Genomic DNA, 23,328 nt, shown 5'->3' with positions numbered 1-23,328 from the left:
TGGGTGTTGCCAGCATACATGTGAAACCTGATGTCATGTTTTCAGACGATGTCACCAAGGGGCAGCACCTAGATGAGAAATAGGATGGGACCCAGGAGAGATCCTTGCGGGCTTCCAGAGGTAACGGTGCGGGAGATTCACTGGTTATGACTGGAACCAGGTGAGGGCAGTCCCACCCAGCTGGACAACAGAGGAGAGGCATTGGAGGAGGATGGTGCGGTCAACCGTGTCAAAGGCTGCGGACAGGTTGAGAAGGATGAGGAGGGATAATTCACCACGGTCACAGTCACATAGGATGTCATTTGGGACGTGTAATGTCTCAGAATCACAGGGCATAAAAGGAAACCACTTGGGTATAACGTGAAAAAACATACTTTAACATCGGAGAACGATTAGAATATGGAATCTGTCAGTTTACAGTAAATACAGGTACTTCACCATATCTGACAAATCCTTGAACAAAAATCAACGGGACAAGATCCAGACAAACCAGGATTACTACTTTTCAATGCTTTGTTAGTATTTATTTTTTAATCACAAGAACAAATGGTAAATTACAGGGAAAAATGGTTTTATCAAATAAAGAATCAAATATTTCAGCAAACAGGTACAGAGGAAACTAGGTAATAATAAGCCTAGCGAGTAATATTATGTCTGGGTAATATCATTTGCCATAACAGACACTCAAAGTGTTTGAGTGAATAGGCTGTAATCAGTCTATTAAGGGATTTATTTTATGTCAAGACAGGGAATCAATCACTTTACTTCCAGAGATACTGAAGTAAGTTAGCTCAGGCAACTTTTGCAAATCCCATTCTATTGTTCCCTCTGTCATAAATGGAGTAGAACTCTCTCAAGAAGACATCACCCAAGATCCAGAATGGTCCATCTTCAGTGGGAGCAGGCAGGTAGGTTGCTTGCAAGGCAGGAAAGCAATAGCCATCGTTCTGTAAAATGAGATAATGGCACTCCATTAGACTCAGGAGCAGACTAACCCTCAAAGATTTAGTGCAGGTTTATTAACTGTATCTATTCGACTAAAAACCTACAGGAATACTTTCAGATTACACTTTTCTAGCCTTATAATAGGGCTGGGATTAATGTCCTCATTTATATATTTTGTTTACTATGTTATATGGCAGTCAGGTATCTCTGACAGTAAGTTTTTTGACTCCCATTTAAATGGCTCAAGTTGAGTCTCTGTTTCTTCAGCCATTTGAAGATGATACCCTCTCCGTTGGAATTTCATAACTTTTCCACTAGTAAGTAGAATTGTCTTACGTGTGATGGCAGTGGAATCCATTGCAGAAAGGAGACAAAAGGAAAGAAAAAATATCTACCAGGAGGTCAATTTTGCCCCACAAAATTGGCTTCCTGTTAGGTGGTATTAGCTTCATTAAATGTGGTCATAGAGAAATTTATAGCACAACCCCTCCTTGCCCTCACTGAAAGATGACATTATGAAGAGAGTTCGAATGAAAGTCTGATTATAAAACTGACATATTATTTGGGGGGAGGGGAAAAAAATTATGTTCCTTCTGCACTATTGGCAGCAAAATCATAAACATGTTCTTTATAAAGAGTTTGTGATTTTGCTACAACTAGCACACAAAGGAAATCTTTGCCCAATATTTTAGACGTTTCACTATTGACAAAACAGACAGATTCTCCAGTTAATGTTGCAGCTAATCTGACTAAACTGAGTCACGTCACACATTGGTTTTAAAAAAAAGACAGCATCTGTTGTACATACCTCTTGGACGTAGGCAGAGGGATGAATAGTTAAATCGGCTCCGTTGATTACAAAAGTCAATGAAGGCATGTTTGGAACATCGTTACAGTTGACAGAGTACTAGTAAATAAAGAAGAAAATACTCAGTAGATCTGCATGTGTAGCTCGAATTAAATATGTATAGCAAAGAATCATTTGATACAGTACTTATTTTGCAAATAACCTATTTCACTCAGCTTTATTTTCACTGAAGGAGGTAATGCTATGAGGAGATTTAATATTAGTTTTTATAATGAAGGCCTTTGATAAGAGTGAATTGGAAAAGGCTATTTCCTCTGTTTGGGGAATTAATGACGATGGGTCGTCAATTTAAAATTCTTACTGAGAGTGAGGAGAGGGATCAGGAGAAATTTCTTTATGCAGAGAGTTGTTGCATCATGGGATGCTTTGCCACAGAGGAGAGGGCTGTACTCTGTATTTTGTTATAGTGCATTAAATAACCACTCTCCTCTAAAATCCCCAGTATCACTGGGCCCTTTGAAGACTAAAACGGCTTTTCAAAGCCAAATGTTGTTCATTGTATTTTTCCCACTTGAAATCACACGGCACAATACTAGTAACATGTTCTTATGAAATTCCTTTTGTTTTAATGCGGATGTTAATCCATTTATTTTAAATGTGTTGACACGCTTGTTACTAATATCGCACAACATGACTTCAGACTTCAGTTTCTGCCTCAGGAGCACATTGTTTCTCAGGCCTGAGAAACAGTCCCTTTCCAGCCCTTTTGGCTGTGGGACGGTGTTTGGCATCGAGGGACTCTTAAACATGTATTATAGTACAGGATAAAGACATATTTAAAATTGATATTGGGTCCAACCAGCATTTGTAGTCAGTGGCTATCTGCAAAATGAGAATCAGGTGTAAATCATGATAAAAAGGGTGTGATTTGAAATGTTGCCATCTTTTAAGATAATTGGCAAAAGAACCAATGGGAAGATGAGGAGAGTTATGATGATCTAGAATGCACGGCCTGAAAGGGTGGTGGAAGCAGATTCAATCATAACTTTCAAAAGGATAAATATTTGAAAAGGGAAAAAAAATTGCAGGGCTATAGGGAAAGAGCAGGGGACTGGGACTAATTGGATAGTTCTTTCAATGAGCGATCAAAGACACAATGGGCTGAATGACCTCCTTCTGTGCTGTCTGATTCTATGATTGATCATGGCAGTTTACCAAACATTGAGCATTTCATTTCACTGTGCGGGAGTAATTGGTTAGGGAGATAGAATTCTAAGAAGTATAAGCAGATCTGTAGAGTAGAAATCTAAAGAGTTTCTACTGATGCCATAAACCATTGGAGAACCTACACTTAAATGTATTATCTAGTTTTGGTCACTGTACAGAAAGACACAAGTGGTATTGCAAAGGGTTTGAAGAAGGGCAAAGAGAGCGATACCAGCCCTTAAATCAAAATCCTATGAGGAGAAGGTGCTCGTGAGCTAATTCTGTTTTCACTGAAAAAAGGATTAAGAGAAATAAGAGCCAATCTTTTAAAATCATGAAGCGGTGAAGTGAATCAATTTGTGCTCAACCAAGAGAGAAAAACGAGGAAATTTGAAGCTAAGAACCATTAATTTTAATTGGGCAAAACAATTAGCACAGGGAATGAGCACTCAAATGAAGCCATCAAGAAAGAAATGGACACATCTGTGATTCAACAGGAAGTAGGGAGAAAAACCTCTTGGTAACAAGGCCGAAGGGAAACCAAAATGTATCTTCACAAATATTTTCCTCATTCCAGGCTTTTCCTGCTCATTGTAGAGGATAATATTCATTTTTAACATAAATTTTAAGTCTTTACTTTGAACAAGTAAATAATGCGTGAAGCAAAGCTGTCAAGTGTTGGGAATGGGACATTTCATTTTTTATGGCAAGCACTCCTTTGTCAGATGCAGTGCAAGTTAAATGCCTCTACACTGCCCCAACAGCGCCTATCAAGCTCAACTCAAAAGAGCAGGCATTACTGTACTGGTAGGACAGTTTCATTTTCCACATCAGCTATCCTTGTGACTCCTCCAAATAAGAGTGCAAATATTGTGTGAATTAGCTAAGACTTAAATCCATTAATGATTCGATGGCGACCACCAAAATTAATTTGACTTAGGGTTCTTACAACAATCAGATAGAGGAGATGGTCATCCACCATTATCAACTGTATCAAACCTAGGTCCCAGAGTAGAAGGGACGGTCTTGTCTACATAGTAACACTGTAGTGATCAATAGCTGTCACTACATCCTAGTGCTGGTACAGGCCAAGAACCTGTATCAGTTAGCACTTGTTACAAAAGCTTACCTCACCATACTGATTCTGATATGCGCCAATGTACTGCAGCAGTTCTGCTAACTCCTCACTTGGTGCAGTGAGGAGGGAAGTCCCAGTGTCAACCATAGCTTGGCATCCTTGGGTACAGAAGGTAGGCTTGCCATTAAGAAGCACACTGAAAGACAGAATTACATTGATGATGGTTTATTGAATTTTTTTTAAAATAGTAATTTAGAACCATAGTAGCAATTTCCCAACAAGACCAAAAGAGGCACCGCTTTTGTATTTTTTTTTTAATTTGTTTTAGTTATATCTATTTTTAATTTCCCTACTTTTTCACCTCTTTATTACTCTGGTTCTTTTCAGCCATTTTGGAATTCTGAGATTGGCATCTTGCCTTCATCTTCCGCTTTGAGTCTTCTGTTCTCATGACTCAGATGTTTTTTTAAGCCCTCCTCTCTTTTAAATTATTCTTTAAGTTTCGTTCTGTCTACGTTTGTCTATGTCTTTCTCCTTTTGCAGAGTCATCTCTTCTAACTCACTGAAATCTCACTGCTGGCTGGCAGTTTTCTTTACTCTATTGGATAGGTACAGACAGCAATCAGACCAGATCTGAGGCACTGCCATCTGCACAGCAGGAGATGTCTGAGACCACATTCAACACCAAGACATCAAAGAACATCAATGCCAGTGCCATATCCAATCTTTACCAACCATTCTGGAATTTACCTTATAATAATATACTGAGTGAAATAGAAATAGTTTATCCTTATCAGCACTTCAAGTTAAAGCATGACTGCAGGGTAAGGGGACAGAGGTAGAAACTGATAACTACACAGGTAGAAATAACATAAGGCATTTCTTCACACTAAAAGTGATTAATACCTGGAATCGGTAAACAGTCACTCATTAGCGATTTTACTGTTCTGCTCCTTTCTCACTTACCCTTGCATGGGGATAAGCCAGTACAATTCCTGGAGAACAGGGACCCAGGTAATTTCACCAGTATACAGACGACTGTCAATTCCTCCAAATGTCACTTCACCGCCATCCTGACTATTTGGATCGCTGGAATGAAAAAACATATTCAGCTTTACTCATTTTTTAATTAGTGACCCAGTAATTAGACATAACTTGCTCTCATCTAGCTTCAAGTTCCTGACTGAAGCACGAGTCCCACTGTCTCCTCCACCCACTGGTACAGTCCCATATCTGATTTGGGCAAAATATATTGCCTTAGATTCTGCATCACAGCTAGCATCAAGGTATCTATGACCAACAGTTTTTACTATAAAAGGTTCATCATTATTTTGAATTACAGTTTAGGTTCATATTACTCACACATGACACTGCTCCATACAAACATGAGCTATGTCTTAGCAACTCCAATTATATACATGATATGTGAGTACAGTGGTGTAGTGGTTGTGTTACTGAACTAGTAACCCAGAGGCCTGAACTACTAATTTAGATAACATGAGCTCAAATCTCACCGTGGCAGTTTGAGAATTTTGCAATATAAACTAAAGGGCACAATTTTAAAAGAGGTACAGGAACAGAGGGATCTGGGGGTATGTGTACACAAATCGTTGAAGTTGGCAGGGCAGGGTGAGAAAGAGGTTAAAAAAAGCATATGGGATCCTGGGCTTTATAAATAGAGGCATAGAGTACAAGAGCAAGGAAGTCATGATAAACCTTTATAAAACACTGGTTCGGCCACAACTGGAGTACTGTATCCAGTTCTGGGCACCGCACTTTAGGAAAGATGTGAAGGCCTTAGAGAGAGTGCAGAAGAGATTTACTAGAATGATTCCAGGGATGAGGGACTTTAGTTACGTGGATAAGCTGGAGAAGCTGGGGTTGTTCTCCTTGGAGCAGAGAAGGTTGAGAGGAGATTTGATAGAGGTATTCAAAATCATGAAGGGTCTAGACAGAGTAGATAGATGTTCCCATCGGCGGAAGGGTCAAGAATCAGAGGGCATAGATTTAAGGTGATTGGCAAAAGAATCAAAGGTGATATGAGGAAAAACTTTTTTTTTTTTACACACAGCAAGTGGTTAGGATCTGGAATGTAGTGCCAGGGAGTGGTGGAGGCAAATTCAATCTTGGCTTTCAAAAGGGAACTGGATAAGTACATGAAAGGAAAAAATGTGCAGGGCTACAGGGGTAGGGCCTTCCGTGCTGTAACCTTTCTATGATACTGGTACAAAAATGTTCTGTAGTGATGTTCAGCTCTCAAAATCTGGTTCAGTGGATAGCACTCTCACTACTGAGTCAGAAGGTTGTGTGTTCAAGTCCCACTCCAGAAACTTGTGCACAAAAGTCAAGCTGAGACTCCAGTGTAGTATTGAGGGAGCATTGCACTGTCGGAAGTGCCATCTTTCAGGTGGACGTAAAAGATCCCAAGGCACGAATTCGAAGAAAAGCAGGGGAATTCTCCCCCGGTGTCCTAGCCAATATCTAGCTCTCAACCAACATCAATTAAAAAAAATAGATTAACTGGTCATTATCACATTGCTATTTATGGGACCTTGCTGTGTGCAAATTGGTTGCCACGTTTCCTACATTACAACGTTGACTACTCTTCAAAAGAACTTTATTGGCTGTAAAGCACATTGGGACGTCCCGAGGACGTGAAAGGTGCAAGTCTTTAATTACCTATTTGAGCACTCGACTATGGGATTCCCTTGGTTTCTTATGAACTTCTCTCTCTGTTTTGAACAAAACCCATCAGCTCTTTGGCTGATTTCAATATTTCAGTATAATCCCATACTCTTACCTGCCCAGATATATAGAGAACAGAGGCTGTGATACCAGGCGGTCCTGCATCATGCCATCAAACACTGTTGTGGCGCCCCCTGCTGAAAGTCCTGGGTATCCGAGACCAAGAATTCCATCAAATTTTGAATAGTAAAAGGAAGTCCCAGGTTCATTCTGACTGAGGCCAAACTCCTGTTTTGGTATAGATATGCCTGCAACCTTGGAATGGGGGGAGGAAGAGAAACAGAAAATATTACACTAAGCTTTGAAACAAGATAACATTGAGCTGACAGATGATTCCAATGATTAATCCTACTCCAGCAACAGTGCTCCAAATACAGATTATTTCAAAATCAGCAGAGTACATCAATTCCGATACGTAATTTTGTTCTAATACCAGACTCTGCACTGCATGATCTCACCTCAGACTGAGGGAACTGCCACCAAACTCCTCCTGTACCATAATAACGCTACTATGCAAAGCACCAAGTGGAGCAAGACAGGTGTTTTTTTTTATTCGTTCACGGGATGTGGGCACCGCTGGCGAGGCCAGCATTTATTGCCCATCCCTAATTGCCCTCGAGAAGGTGGTGGTGAGCCATCTTCTTGAACCGCTGCAGTCCGTGTGGTGACGGTTCTCCCACAGTGCTGTTAGGAAGGGAGTTCCAGGATTTTGACCCAGCGACGATGAAGGAACGGCGATATATTTCCAAGTCGGGATGGTGTGTGACTTGGAGGGGAATGTGCAGGTGGTGTTGTTCCCATGTGCTTGCTGCTCTTGTCCTTCTAGGTGGTAGAGGTTGCGGGTTTGGGAGGTGCTGTCGAAGAAGCCTTGGCGAGTTGCGGCAGTGCATCCTGTGGATGGTGCACACTGCAGCCACAGTGCGCCGGTGGTGAAGGGAGTGAATGTTTAGGGTGGTGGATGGGGTGCCAATCAAGCGGACTGCTTTATCTTGGATGGTGTCGAGCTTCTTGAGTGTTGTTGGAGCTGCACTCATCCAAGCAAGTGGAGAGTATTCCATCACACTCCATCATGTGGCAATTCTATATTTGCCCTTTTTTTTAGGGCAGTGTCTCACCTCCTTTCAGCTCCTCTCTGGTTCTGTTTGGGAAGATGGAGCAGGTGGGGGAATCTCAGGCTTCAATCTGAGTCCCACAAATAACATTCTAATTGATCACAAGACTGGCAATGGAAACAAAGTTTTCTTAGTACAGGTTTAACTTGAGATAATGTACTTGATTTCCAAAAGATACTAACATTACACATTAGATTTTACTGCAATAATTACATAGAATTATATAGAATGTACAGCACAGAAACAGGCCACTCGGCCCAATAGGTCCATGCCGGTGTTTATGTTCTACACGAGCCTCCTCCCTCCCTACTTCATCTAACCCCATCAACATTTGCTTCTATTCCTTTCTCCCTAATGTGTTTATCCAGCTTCCCCTTAAATACATCTATGCTAATCACCTCAATTACTCCTTGTGGTAGCGAGTTCCACATTCTAACCACCAAGCAAATAATATAAGAGATTAATGAATATCACAAATGAGTTATTATAAGGTAGCAATCAGTTCAATTAATGACATCATAAGCCATTGGAGCAAAATGCAAGCAGCTTGGGATGAGTTTCTAGCCTTAAAGTCACTCCCTGGTACTTGCTATAGTTGTTAATAGTGTCTACTCTTCAAAGTCAAAATTGTTAAATTTGAATTATCTGATATTTAGTAATAAATTCCCAATTTGCTGTGTCATTTCCATTGCTTAATTAAAATTAACAACTATTTGCATTTATATAGCGCCTTTAATGTAGTAAAACGTCCCAAGGCACTTCACAGGAGTATACTCAAACAAAAATTTGACACCGAACCACATAAAGAGACGTTAGACAGGTAGGTAGGTTTTAAGGAGTGTCTTAAAGGAGAAGAGAGAGGTAGAGGCGGAGAGGTTTAGGGAGGGAATTCAAGAACTTAGGGTCTAGGCAGCTGAAAGCACAACTGTCAATGGTGGGGCAAAGGAAATCGGGGATGCGCAAGAGGCCAAAATTGGAGGAGCGCAGAGATCTCGGACCATTTGTTTTTTTTAGCGCACAAACTGACTGAATTACCAGGAGTAGACCGTAGACTGTTTCAGTTTTATGTGGACTCTATACTGTTCTATCAGGCAATGGTCATCAGTGCAGGTCAGTAATACTGTGCATCACTGGAGTGTGTTGACTAACACAAACAAGAGAAAATAACTGTGATATCATTACTGCAAGAAAGAGTGTGCAGTCAATACCTAGGAACTTTGATGCCCAATATACATTGCCTAGGCTTTCTGCCTTGCACCCACCAATTGTTTGGCAGGCTGGATGGAAGCAGAAAGCAACTCGGGGAAGCGCTCCACTGCATCCCCGTCCCCCTGCCGTTTTCCGGTGGCAGGCCCTGTCGAGGGAAAGGGTGCCTGTCCACATGTGGGATCTTGCTGTGCGCAAATTAGCTGCCGCCTTTCCTACGTTACAACAGTGACTACACTTCAAAAGTGGCTGTAAAGCACTTTGGGATATCCTGAGTCTGTGAAAGGCGCGAAATAAATGCAAGGTCTTTCTTTAAATGACTCATACCTTTTTGTTCGGTACCATATAATACTTACATCCACTGTATCATATCCGAAAAATCCACTCAAACTACCAGAGCCATAAGCAATGCTGAAGGTTTGTCTGCGTGTGCTGTATGTTGAGGATTGAGTTGGATTGAATCTTTTGTGATTCCCTGAAAGGAGAGGAATGAATCATGATCTGATCCTTCAAAGGCTGTGGCAAGTTAGTTGATCATCCAATGACAAAACAAAACTGGGGAAATAATCACTTGCATCAGTTATACTTACTGCATGTTGGGCTGTCACAGTAGATGGATGCAATCCAAAGATTGGACGAGCCAGTGTCGAACAGAACTCCAAAATTCTGGGGTGGAGTGCCAATAGTAATGGATCCATAGTAGGACATCTGGTGCAAGTACGAGAATGGAAATTAGAACTGATCATTTTTACTCTGGGTAACTGTTATTTTTTTTTGCCATTAATCAGTAGCATACCCCAAAATATCACAATCTCAATTTATTTTAGTTTTGAGTCTTTAAAAACAGTAAAGCTCTGTTAGTGTTTAAAAGGAGAATTGCTCTGGAAATGAAAGCTTGAGGAGAGGTCCCTTTATTAGCTTGTTACGCTGGGGCATTCCCGCACCCTTCCCCTTAGTAAAGGGGCAGCTACAATAGGAATTAGTCTGAGAACCCAACGCAGATGAAAGTGCTGGCAGAGTTTACTATCACCAGCCTGATTGCTCATTGTACCTGCTGGTGAGTGAGCTGGAACGTCAGCCTCTGCTGGAACTCAAACCCATAGCAGCCACACGTTAACCCGATCTCACTTGAATACATTCCTCTCTCCACTTTTAAGTTGGTTTCCTTTTTAACTTACATCAAAGGAATTCAGGAGCGGCTCATCTGCAACCTCCGATTGGTATCCAGGGAAGAGATGCCGGTACTTCAAGGCCGGATCATACTTGTGAGTTTCTAAGAACTGTTTCAGCTCCCCACGTTCCTTCAGGATCTGGCGGACAGATTTGCATCTGTGCAAAGGCACTCTGAAATGATTAAAAAAAAAGATTAGCAATCAAATAATTGTGAGTTGAGCAAGCTTTCTTTAAAAATGGAAATCATGAGCTGCATTATGAGCACAAGCAGCGATCATAGTATCATAAGGTTTAGAATAGCTATGGAAAAGGACTCTGACCACTTTAAAGTAAAAATACTCAATTGGAGGAGGGCCAATTTCAGTGGGATGAGAACAGATCTGGCCCGGGTAAATTGGAATCAAAGATTGGCAGGCAAAACTATAATTGAACAGTGGGTGGCCTTTAAAGGGGAGATGATTCAGGTACAGACAAGGTACATTCCAACGAGGGAGAAAGGCAGGACAACTAAAGCCAGAGCGCCCTGCACGACAAAGGAGATCGAGAGTAAGATGAAGCAGAAAAAAAGGCATATGACAGATGTCAGGTTGGTAACACAAGTGAGAACCAGGCAGAATATAGAAAATTCAGAGGGGAAGTGAAAAAGGAAATAAGAGGGGCAAAGAAAGAGTATGAGAATATACTAGTGGACAACATAAAAGGGAATCCAAAAGAATTCTACAGATGTGTTAACAGTAAATGGGTAATATGGAGGAGGGGTGGGGCCGATTAGGGACCATAACGGAGATCTACTCATGGAGGCAGTGGGCATGGCAGAGGTACTAAATGAATACTTTGCATCGGTCTTTACCAAGGAAGAAGATGCTGTCAGAGTCTCGGTAAAGGAAGATATGGTTAAGTTACTGTATGGGCTAAAAATTTAGAAAGAAGAGGTACAAGAAAGGCCGGCTGTACTTAAAATAGATAAATCACCTGCTCCTGATGGGATGCACCCTAGGATGCTGAGGGAAGTAAGGGGGGAAATTGAGGAGGTACTGGCCAAAATCTTCCAAACATCTTTAGATATGGGGGGTGGTGCCAGAGGACTGGAGAATTGCAAATGTTACACCCTTGTTCAAAAAAGGGTGTAAAGATAAACCCAGCAACTATAGGTCAGTCAGTTTAACCTTGGTGGTGGGTATACTTTTGGAAACGATAATCCGGGACAGAATTAACAGACACTTGGACGAGTGTGGATTGATTAGGGAAAGCCAGCACGGATTTGTTAAAGGCAAATTGTGTTTAACCAACTTGATAGAGTTTTTTGATGAGGTAACAAAGAGGGTAGATGAGGCCAATGCAGTTGATTTGGTGCATATGGATTTTCAAAAAATGTTTGATAAAGTGCCACATGGTTTGCTATTAAGATTGCAGCCCATGGAATAAAGGGGGCAATAGCAACATTGGTACAGAATTGGCTAAATGACAGGAAACAGAGAGTAGTGGTAAATGGTTGTTTTCCGGACTGGAGGGAGGTGTACAGTGGTGTTCCCTAGGGGTCAGTGCTGGGACCACTATTTTTTTTTATATATATTAATGACTTGGACTTGGGAATACAGGGCACAATTTCTAAATTTGCAGATGACACAAAACTTGTAAAGGTAGTGAACAGTGAGGAGGACTTCAAGAGGATATAGGCACGCTGGTGGCATGGGCTGACAACGTGGCAGATGAAGTTTAACGCAGAAAAATGAGAGGTGATGCATTTCGGTAGAAAAAATGAGCAGAGGCAATATAAACTAGAGGGCACAATTCTAAAAGAGTAGAGGAACAGAGGGACCGGGGGTATATGTGCACAAATTGTTGAAGGTGGCAGGGCAGGTTGAGAAAGTGGTTAAAAAAGCATACAGGATCCTGGGCTTTATAAATAGAGGCATAGAGTACGAAAGCAAGGAAGTCATGATAAACCTTATATAAAACACTGGTTCGGCCACAACTGGAGTATTGTGTCCAGTTCTGGGCACCACACTTTAGAAAGGATGGTAAGGTCTTAGAGAGGGTGCAGAAGAGATTTACTAGAATGATTCCAGGGATGAGGACTTTAATTATGTGGATAGACTGGAGAAGCTGGGATTGTTCTCCTTGGAACAGAGTAGGTTGAGAGGAGATTTAATAGAGGTATTCAAAATCATGAAGGGTCTGGACAGAGTAGATAGAGAGAAACTGTTCCCATTGGCAGAAGGCAGAAGGGTCAAGAACCAGAGGGCATAGATTTAAGGTGATTGGCAAAAGAACCAAAGGTGACGTGAGGAAAAACTTTTTTTTTTAAACACAGCGAGTGGTTAGGATCTGGAATTCACTGCCCGAGGGGGTGGTGGAGGCAGATTCAATCACGGTCTTCAAAAGGGAACTGGATATGTACTTGAAAGGAAAAAACGTGCAGGGCCACGGGGAAAGGGCAGGGGAGTGGGACTAGTTGGACAGCCTCCTTCCATGCTGTAACCTTTCAATGATTCTACGATTATCATTCCAAAATTTATGAGAGTTCAAATCAAAACAGTTCAGGTCCCCATGAGAACTGAGTGGGGAAATGGGGATCTTTCTCAAACTATTAATCTTGATTTATTTGTGGACTTTATGCATAGTGACTTGTTTAGAATTAAATCGCATTCCTGCACACCTGATACAAGTCTTGTGCTTTTCTGATTTTTTCCACAAATTATTTTCAAAACTCATTCTAGAAAATTCACAGGATTTTAGCAATTCAGTAAAAAGTCTGTGAATAATGATCTTTTGTCAAAAGAACATATTTATGCAGTATGATAATCTTAGTTTATTAAAACTACTCCTTCCACAGACCATATATAATCTAGCTTATTATGGACTCTACCTATTTAATCTCTCGAAAGGAAGTTCGCAAAATTTATCTCAGAATTTCTGTCCATCCCCATAGTGTTCCACGACTCAGCCTTGAAAGGTTTCTTTGCACAGAAGACATTTCCTTAGTCTTAGTAGCACAGGAACCATGGTGTTCCACGGATTATGGATTATCTCTCCTCAAAATTATCTCCATAGCCTTCAGTCTCCCTCCTAATTAGATGCGCATCCAACTCTTTTGTTTGAAATATTTAAGTGGCACAGACTGGCTCAGTTGGTAGCACTCTGATGTGTTGATCAGAAGGTGTGCGAACTTGAGTCAACACTTTAATACAGTGCTGAGGGAGTGCTGCATTTCTCAGAGGTGCTTTCTTTGGGTGAGTTATTAAATTAAAGTCCTGCCTGCTTGTTTAGGTGGATGTTAAGGCTGTAATGAGCAGATGGTAGGGTTGGTATTCTGTCCCATTTGATCTCATCTGTCCAAAGAGCCTTCTTCATCCGAACTGATCTAAGAAACTGTGGGAAATAATTTCCTTCTTGCCTTAAGCTTTAAAATTTTATACTCACATCCTCTAGTTCTTTATAGTCATTCATTTTGGCAAGTATGGCAATAACCTACCTGTTTGTTCATCCACTTCTAACATATGTGACTGCAAATGAAGCTTAGCTATCGGGCAGAATTAACTGGTGCCTCGAACAAATTTCCCTTTAAACAAGCATCCCTATGAACAGAATGGTCACCAACGAGCATATAATCTGATGAAACGTTCAGGTGGTACAAAGTTATTAAACTGTGTAATGACTTACTTGTGGAGACACTCAGAGAGCTGAATACAGACCAGGGCAAAGATTAACCACTTCATTCTTGTTCCTTGATGTAGTGTCTCGGAATGCTGAAGTCAACAGAGATCTACACAAAGTTCGGAACAGTCTGGGTGCTTTTATACTTGCGAGTAAACAGGCAATTTGCTTTTCAACTTCACTAATGAAGGACATTTTATCTCAAACTGCACACTAAATTCGTCCATTGTTCCTTTTTAATACAAACAAAGTACTAATAATACTTACACCTCTTTTAACCTTGAACAAAAATCTCATGGTCAGGAGGCTTGCATCTGAAAACAAGCCAACAACTTCTGATAATTGGATTGTTACAGTAAAATGCATTTTAATACTATAATTATGAGGGGAAATGGAGCTATTCCACTCCTAACCCCTCTACTCATTTTCTTAGTGACAATTTTAAATTGGTGACCCCTTATCACTCACTCCCGTGTTAAATCTCTTCTCAACCTTCTCTGCTTTAGTCTAAATAAATGTAAGGAATCTTACAACACCAGGTTATAGTCCAACAAATTTATTTTAAAATCACAAGCTTTCGGAGATTCACCTGACAAAGGGGATAATCTCCAAAAGCTTGTGATTTTAAAATAAATTTGTTGGACTATAACCTGGTGTTGTAAGATTCCTTACATTTGTCCACCCCAGTCCATCACCGGCATCTCCACATCTAGTCTAAATAGACCCAGTATCTCAAATCTCTCCTCATAACTATAGTTTCTCATCCCTGGCACCATCTTGGTGAATCTATCCTTATGTTTTCTGTGGCTTTGATGTTGTTTCTGTAGTGGGGTGCTCAAAACTCCATATAGTACTCTAACTGGAGCCTAACAAATAATTTGTATAAATCCATAATTCTTTACTCCTACTCTATGCCCCTATTTATTAAACCCAAAATTCTGTTGGCCTTAACAGATTTATCTACCTAAATTTGTACTTTCAGGAATTATGTATTTGAGTCCCTCAGTCTCTTTGTTCAACCACATCTTTTAGTGTCTTTCCATTGAGTGCATGTTCTCAAACCTTTTTTCTCCAATTGATTTTTCTCCCAAAGTGCATCACCTCACACTTATCCACATCTGCCAGCTGTTTGCCCATTCCACTAATCTATGTCTTCTTGAAATCTGTGCTGTTTGCCAAACCCCTTCCTTTTGTGTCATCAACACATTTCAAGACTGTGCTCCCTATGCCCAAATCTAGATTATCTATAAATAGCGAGAACACAAGTGGACTCAGCACTGACACCTGAAGTACACCACTTCCAACCCTTCTCCAATCCAAGCAACACCCATTTACCCTAACTCTTCATTTCCTGCCCAAACACATGCCCCGAATTTTTCTAACAAGTCTCTTGTTCGATAAGGCAGCTTACACTTTCTGAAAATCCATATACACTACATCTACGGCAATCCCTTTATCTATCCAATCAAAAAACTAATAAATATCAACCATAACTTACCTTTAAGAAATGTGTCAGCTGTCCTTGATTAACCCATGCATTTCTAAATGCTCATGAATTTTGTTTTGAGTTATGGACTTAGAAAAGTTAGGCCAGAACTGACATTAAGATTAACTGGTCTGTAGTTACCCGGTTTATACTTCTCTCCCTTCTTGAGCATTAGCTACTCTCCAGTCTCAAGGCAGAATTTACATATTTAAGGATTGGAAAATTGTGCCCAGAGCCTCTGCTTTCTTCTATAACTCTGTTCAACAGCCTTGGGCGTATGCCATCAGGGCCCGGTAAACTTATCCATCGCGAGTCTGGTCATTTTTTCAGAACCAATTCAGCTTTTCATATTGTCACAAAACTGATGCCTCTTAAAAATGAAATCACAGTCATTTGGTGGTTGAATCCCTGAAGTATACAGTTAAATAAATGTGAAAATGTCAGTACTTACGCACCATTTACTCCCACGGAAGCTAAACTCCACACTCCCCTGGCTTTGTGCAGCTCAAGAGTCACAGAGTTCGACAGTTTTTGTGTTTGTGTTGTTGGTCTGTATTGTCAGAACTTTGCTGTCACAATTTATATTGTAACAACAACTTGCATTTACATAGCACCTTTAACATAGTAAAACGTCCCAAGGCGCTTCACAAAAAGGGATATAAGGACAGGTGACTAAAAGCTTAGTCAAAGAGGTAGGTTTTAAGGAGCGTCTTAAAGGAGGAGAGAGCAGTGGAGAGACAAAGAGGTTTAAGGAGGGAATTCCAGAGCTTAGGGCCTAAGCAGCTGAAGGAACGGCCGCCAATGACTTTACATGATGCATGGATGTAAATACGGGTTTTTAAATCAGTCATGAGATCCTAGAACCAGGGAAATTAAGCTCATATTTCTACACTAAAGACAACACAATGAGCCAGTAACTTGGTAAATAGAATACTTAGCAGAAATCTTCAACCAGGCTCACCCGATAGTATAGTCTGGAGATTGAATCTGACCTGAGTTAGCTGATCTCAGCTGGGCACTGTTAGGGGTGCTACAATTAGTCAAAGCACTCCTGGGTATGGGAAGGGAAAAATCGGAATTGGTTCCTGCTCCTGATTGCTGTAAAGCAATCCCTGCTATAAGAGTGGACGCTGGTCAGGGACACGATTGGTTTCGGCCTTACTGCCCTTTTCAGTGTTAACCTTGTGCCACTCGCATTCAAGTTTCGCACATGAATAATTGATACTTGGATGAGATATCAGAGGGTGACTACCATTTATGAAACTGTACCCCAACAATACAGTTAGTGCCTTTAGTAGACGAATGGAGGGCAGAACAGTGGAAGGAAAAGAGAACTCGATCTAAGCACAATCCTGATCCAAGTGGAACAGCTCTCGGGAAACTAACTATACATTCAGCCGCGTGCAGTGGGCAGCTTACACTTATTTTACATTAGATGATGAAAAGTTTGTCACATTTCAAGTAGATAGCACTGTTGTTGATCTTTAGTGCAAACACATAGGGTCATAAGTCCCAGAATATACTATAGGTTTTCTGAAAATCATTCTTCCATGGTTAAGTATCTTGTTGACGCGCACTGTCTAGGCCCACACACAATGCCACTTTGGTGAGGGGGGAGCTGCCAGCACCCTAGCAAGAATCAACACCTTGAGAAGAGGAGAAACAGGGGAGAAAAAACCCTGGTTCATTGGTTTTCTAAGTTCAATCAAGAGATAATAAAATGTCATGAGTGCCTATTAGATTAATCAGTAAAATTATATAAATTTACAATCACATTTTATGTAAAATATTTTTTATCTATACTCCCCAAAAATTCCGAAAATTATATTTGGAATGGTATTTTTTGTGCTTCAAAATTTGGAGCCTCCATTGCTGAGGTTTCTATTGGTCTTCAAGTCGAGTTCAGTGCTTTTTACAGACTGCGTGAGGAGATACAAAAATAGCCAATGTAAATTGAACTGCCACAGACACAATGTCAAAAAACAATAATTAACTAGTTCAGGCTTTGGTATTGATGTTTTCGAACTACACCAGACTGTTAGTCACTGTGTGATAATCAATTCACACAAAGAGGCTGATAATCGGTGGAAAACTGATAAGTGAAGGTGATATCTTTTGATAAACTCTAATATTTGCTGTACTCAGATAACAGAAGCAGATTGGCTTTACAGAAGTTCAGCCTTTATATTTTTCAAAATGACATTTTGCACATTGTAACGGGGTATAAATCCTTGGAGGGCTGTAAACTGGGTTTACAAACTAAAAGGGTTAAAGCCCCAGGACACTAGTCAAGCCAATCAGCATTCCAACAACCAAAGGAGGAAACCAAGGTTTAGATGATGAAAAAAATGAGTAAAGTGGTTTAAATTATACATCATTAATTGTGGAATGCAATGTACGACGTTTCCATTTACAATATGTTGACGATGTATTGAATAAAGGCTTTCAGCTTTAGAACAGAAAATACTCAAGAGATTCTCATTAGCTTTTCAGGGAATTCTTTATGGTCTGTATGGACCAGCAAAGAGTGCTGTAAGAGTGGAGACAGATTTAACAGAGTGAATCCCCCGCCCCACCGCCCCAACTTTAAGAGTTTGCCAGTGCTGTTTATTTCCCCAACCTCAACTTTGAAACTTCCAAAGAACTGGTCAATAAGAGTCATCAACAAAACAAGATTTGGCAATGTTATGTAGCATTACAAACTAAAATACAGGAGGACGTGCAAAAGTTGATTCATCAGAAAACAGAAGTTAACACTGAAATTTAGAAGTTCAATAAACCAAGAAAACAATAACACAAAATCCAAGTTGCTGGAAGATCAAAAAGTTAAAAATTTTAACAGAAAAGGTGTGATAAAAAGCTACTGTCATAACGGTAATATTTAAAGAGAAGTATAAAAGTGAGGGAAGGGGTAAAGGGAAAAATCAATATCTTAGAGAGTAAGGTTGAAATATAGAAACCACAACGTTATTCGAGATAATGCAAACAAGGGAGCAAGTGGTGAAGTAGGAGGCAGGCGAATGTGGCAAATATAATCATGAGGAGCACCTCCGACAAATTGCTGCTAAGTTAAAAGCAGATTGACCTAGATCAGAGGGCCTGCATGAATATTAGAAGTTCCTTGAACCACCTTAACTCAACCTGGCACTTTAGTGAGTATAACAGAAGCAATATTGTAGTGAAAACCTCTGGTAGGTTTACAGGACTCAATGGTTTGATGAGGCAACCAGTAGTAATAATGTAGAGATTAATGCTGCTTAAAGTAAACCTACATTTAAAAAGTGCTACAAAAAGATCATCTAGGAAGAAAATCCTGGAAATCACAAGGAACATCAGTGGAAATATGGAGAAAACATTTAGGTGTTCACAGCAGGCAAAATATTAAAGACAATATAGAGTCCCTTGAAGGTAAATGAGATCAGGAGAGGAAATCAATTAGACAGAAATGTTAAAACAGTGATATTGTCTTTCTGGTAGTTGGACAGATAGGAGTTAATTGATAAAATATTTATTAGTAATGATGAAAGGGGTGGTGGGGGGGGGGGGGGAGAGAAGAGAAGAGGGAGAATATTTCCAATAAGTTTTTATAAAGAACAGATTTATGACTTGGCTACACCTAGCACATGGAGGAAGTCTTCTGCCCTAATCATTAAAGAAAGGGATGCTTCAATCTTCTTCATAGAACTACAGGGAAAGCATCCAAAAAAAGGGTTAAGAAAATAAAGCAGAAGCACTTTTTGCTACGTATTAACCCCTGGTTAAAACTAAAAGGTTGTAAAAAGAGCCCCTGGTTTTTTTTACTTTTTAAAAAAAAATCTACCCACCCCTAATTTTTGCTGGGATTCTACAGGCCACTGGTTACTTCAGCAATTAGTGAGCCTAGACAGTGAAGTGCTTGTGCATAGATCTCAGGTGAAAGCACAACTGTGTTTGGTTGCAATGCTCTCCACAGTCAACTAGCTTGCCAACACTCACTAGCTAGCTTCACACAAGAATGGCCACTTGAGTGAGGTAATGGAAGGATTCCAGCACTCATGGAGCTGTACCCCCGTTAAAAGCCACCTCCTTCATAATAGCACAGAAAGCTGTTACAAAAATAACTATAAAGTATAAAGGGAAGGAACTAAGGAGAAAAGTTTGAGAAACATCAGCTTTACTCTAAAAAGGTGGTGGTTAAGGGGACCTCACTGCACATAAAATATTATAATTGTTTCCAAGTACGCTAAGAAAGTAGACAACCTGAACCAAAGTTAATGAAAAGTAAATTTAAAATGACCCTCAAGAAAAGCTTCTTTACTCAGACTGAAATTCCAAAAATTATTAGGTACTGAAGGGAATGCAGCTGCATGGATTGAGTGCAGGCTAAGGGCCAGAAAGCAAAGAATAGCATGCTTTTTGAGATAGCAAGATGTTGGTAGTTGTGTGCCCTTGGGATCTGTGCTGGGCTCTCTTGTATTCCATTTATATAAAATAATAATCTGGAGACGAGAGTATATAAACGTGTACCGATGATGCCAAATTAAGGGACACGTTGGAGGGAGAAAATAGACAACTGAAGGAAAACTGGTCATCAGAATCATAGAAGTTTACAACATGGAAACAGGCCCTTCGGCCCAACATGTCCATGTCGCCCAGTTTATACCACTAAGCTAGTCCCAATTGCCTGCACTTGGCCCATATCCCTCTATACCCATCTTACCCATGTAACTGTCCAAATACTTTTTAAAAGACAAAATTGTACCCGCCTCTACTACTGCCTCTGGCAGCTCGTTCCAGACACTCACCACCCTTTGAGTGAAAAAATTGCCCCTCTGGACCCTTTTGTATCTCTCCCCTCTCACCTTAAATCTATGCCCCCTCGTTATAGACTCCCCTACCTTTGGGAAAAGATTTTGACTATCTACCTTATCTATGTCCCTCATTATTTTATAGACTTCTATAAGATCCCCCTGAAACCTCCTACTCTCCAGGGAAAAAAGTCTCAGTCTATCCAACCTCTCCCTATAAGTCAAACCATCAAGTCCCGGTAGCATCCTAGTAAATCTTTTCTGCACTCTTTCTAGTTTAATAATATCCTTTCTATAATAGGGTGACCAGAACTGTACACAGTATTCCAAGTGTGGCCTTACTAATGTCTTGTACAACTTCAACAAGACATCCCAACTCCTGTATTCAATGTTCTGACCAATGAAACCAAGCATGCTGAATGCATTCTTCACCACCCTATCCACCTGTGACTCCACTTTCAAGGAGCTATGAACCTGTACTCCCAGATCTCTTTGTTCTATAACTCTCCCCAACGCCCTACCATTAACAGAGTAGGTCCTGGCCCGATTTGATCTACCAAAATGCATCACCTCACATTTATCTAAATTAAACTCCATCTGCCATTCATCGGCCCACTGGCCCAATTTATCAAGATCCCGTTGCAATCCTAGATAACCTTCTTCACTGTCCACAATGCCACCAATCTTGGTGTCATCTGCAAACTTACTAACCATGCCTCCTAAATTCTCATCCAAATCATTAATATAAATAACAAATAACAGCGGACCCAGCACCGATCCCTGAGGCACACCGCTGGTCACAGGCCTCCAGTTTGAAAAACAACCCTCTACAACCACCCTCTGTCTTCTGCCGTCAATCCAATTTTGTATCCAATTGGCTACCTCACCTTGGATCCCATGAGATCTAACCTTATGTAACAACCTACCATGTGGTACCTTATCAAAGGCTTTGCTAAAGTCCATGTAGACCACGTCTACTGCACAGCCCTCATCTATCTTCTTGGTTACCCCTTCAAAAAACTCAATCAAATTTGTGAGACATGATTTTCCTCTCACAAAACTATGCTGACTGTTCCTAATCAGTCCCTGCCTCTCCAAATGACCGTAGATCCTGTCTCTCAGAATACCCTCTAACAACTTACCCACTACAGATGTCAGGCTCACCGGTCTGTAGTTCCCAGGCTTTTCCCTGCCGCCCTTCTTAAACAAAGGCACAACATTTGCTACCCTCCAATCTTCAGGCACCTCACCTGTAGCTGTCGATGATTCAAATATCTCTGCTAGGGGACCCGCAATTTCCTAACCTCCCATAACGTCCTGGGATACATTTCATCAGGCCCCGGAGATTTATCTACCTTGATGCGCGTTAAGACTTCCAGCACCTCCCTCTCTGTAATATGTACACTCCTCAAGACATCACTATCTATTTCCCCAAGTTCCCTAACATCCATGCCTTTCTCAACCGTAAATACCGATGCGAAATAGTCATTTAGGATCTCACCCATCTCTAGTGGTTCCGCACATAGATGACCTTGTTGATCCTTAAGTGGCCCTACTCTCGCCCTAGTTACTCTTTTGCCCTTTATGTATTTGTAGAAGCTCTTTGGATTCACCTTTGCCTTATCTGCCAAAGCAATCTCATATCCCCTTTTTGCCCTCCTGATTTCTCTCTTAACTCTACTCCGGCAATCTCTATACTCTTCAAGGGATCCACTTGATCCCAAGTGCCTATGCATGTCATATGCCTCCTTCTTCTTTCTGACTAGGGCCTCAATCTCCCGAGTCATCCAAGGTTCCCTCCTTCTACCAGCCTTGCCCTTCACTTTATAAGGAATGTGCTTACCCTGAACCCAGGTTAACGCACTTTTGAAAGCCTCCCACTTTCCAGACATCCCTTTGCCTGCCAACAGACTCTCCCAATCAACTTCTGAAAGTTCCTGTCTAATACCATCAAAATTGGCCTTTCCCCAATTTAGAATTTTAACTTTTGGGCCAGACCCATCATTCTCCATAGCTATCCTAAAACTAATGGAATTATGATCACTGGTCCCAAAGTGATCCCTCACTAACACTTCTGTCACCTGCCCTTCCTTATTTCCCAAGAGGAGGTAAAGTTTTGCCCCCTCTCTAGTTGGGCCATCCACATACTGAATGAGAAATTCCTCCTGAATACACTCAACAAATTTCTCTCCATCCAAGCCCCTAATGCTATTGCTGTCCCAGTCAATGTTGGGAAAGTTAAAGTCCCCTACTATTACCACCCTATTTTTCTTGCAACTGTCTGTAATCTCCCTACATATTTGCTCCTCAATTTCCCGTTGACTATTTGGGGGTCTGTAGTACAATCCTATCAACGTGATCTCTCCCTTCTTATTTTTCAGTTCTACCCATATGGACTCCGTGGGCGAACCCTCGGATATATCCTCTCTCACTACTGCCGTGATGTTCTCCCTAATCAAGAACGCAACTCCTCCTCCTCTCTTACCTCCTGCTCCATCTTTCCTATAGCATCTGTACCCTGGAACATTGAGCTGCCAGTCCTGCCCCTCCCTTAGCCATGTTTCAGTAATAGCTATAACATCCCAGTCCCATGTGCCCATCCATGCCCTGAGTTCATCTGCCTTGCCCATCAGACTTCTTGCATTGAAATAAATGCAGTTTAATCTAGACTTCCCTTGGTCTTTGCCCTGCTTTCTCAGACCATCTGTCCGGTCATGTTTTGTACACTCTCCCTTACTGCCTTTTGTTTCTGTCATCACTTTACTTCCCACTGACTTCCTGCATTGGTTCCCATCCCCCTGCCACTTTAGTTTAAACCCTCCCCAACAGCACTAGCAAACACTCCACCTGGGACATTGGTTCCAGTCCTGCCCAGATGCAGACCGTCCAATTTGTACTGGTCCCACCTCCCCCAGAACCGGTTCCAATGTCCCAGGAATTTGAATCCCTCCTTCTTGCACCATCTCTCAAGCCACGTATTCATCCTAGCTATCCTGTCATTCCTACTCTGACTAGCCCGTGGCACTGGTAGCAATCCTGAGATTACTACCTTTGAGGTCCTACTTTTTAGTTTAACTCCTAACTCCCTAAATTCAGCTTGTCGGACCTCATCCTGTTTTTTACCT

At 41.0% G+C, this 23,328-nt stretch overlaps 1 protein-coding gene across 1 annotated transcript; it reads right to left on the bottom strand.

Moving 5' to 3' along the window:
• Nucleotides 1-564: 564 nt before the first annotated feature.
• LOC137344724 (gastricsin-like) lies at nucleotides 565-14,008 on the bottom strand. Its single transcript, XM_068007856.1, has 9 exons — nucleotides 13,937-14,008; nucleotides 10,279-10,444; nucleotides 9,691-9,808; nucleotides 9,457-9,575; nucleotides 6,838-7,037; nucleotides 5,004-5,126; nucleotides 4,089-4,233; nucleotides 1,754-1,852; nucleotides 565-947 (listed from the first exon to the last, which is right to left on the bottom strand). Exons 1-9 carry the CDS (start codon nucleotides 13,990-13,992, stop codon nucleotides 792-794), a joined length of 1,182 nt encoding a protein of 393 aa, XP_067863957.1. The 5' UTR covers nucleotides 13,993-14,008; the 3' UTR covers nucleotides 565-791.
• Between the last annotated feature and the right edge of the window lie 9,320 nt (nucleotides 14,009-23,328).

The sequence above is a fragment of the Heptranchias perlo genome, chromosome 27, assembly GCF_035084215.1.
Source record: "Heptranchias perlo isolate sHepPer1 chromosome 27, sHepPer1.hap1, whole genome shotgun sequence".
In the NCBI taxonomy this organism is placed as follows: Eukaryota; Metazoa; Chordata; class Chondrichthyes; order Hexanchiformes; family Hexanchidae; genus Heptranchias; species Heptranchias perlo.
This window is presented reverse-complemented; position numbering and strand designations above follow the sequence as displayed.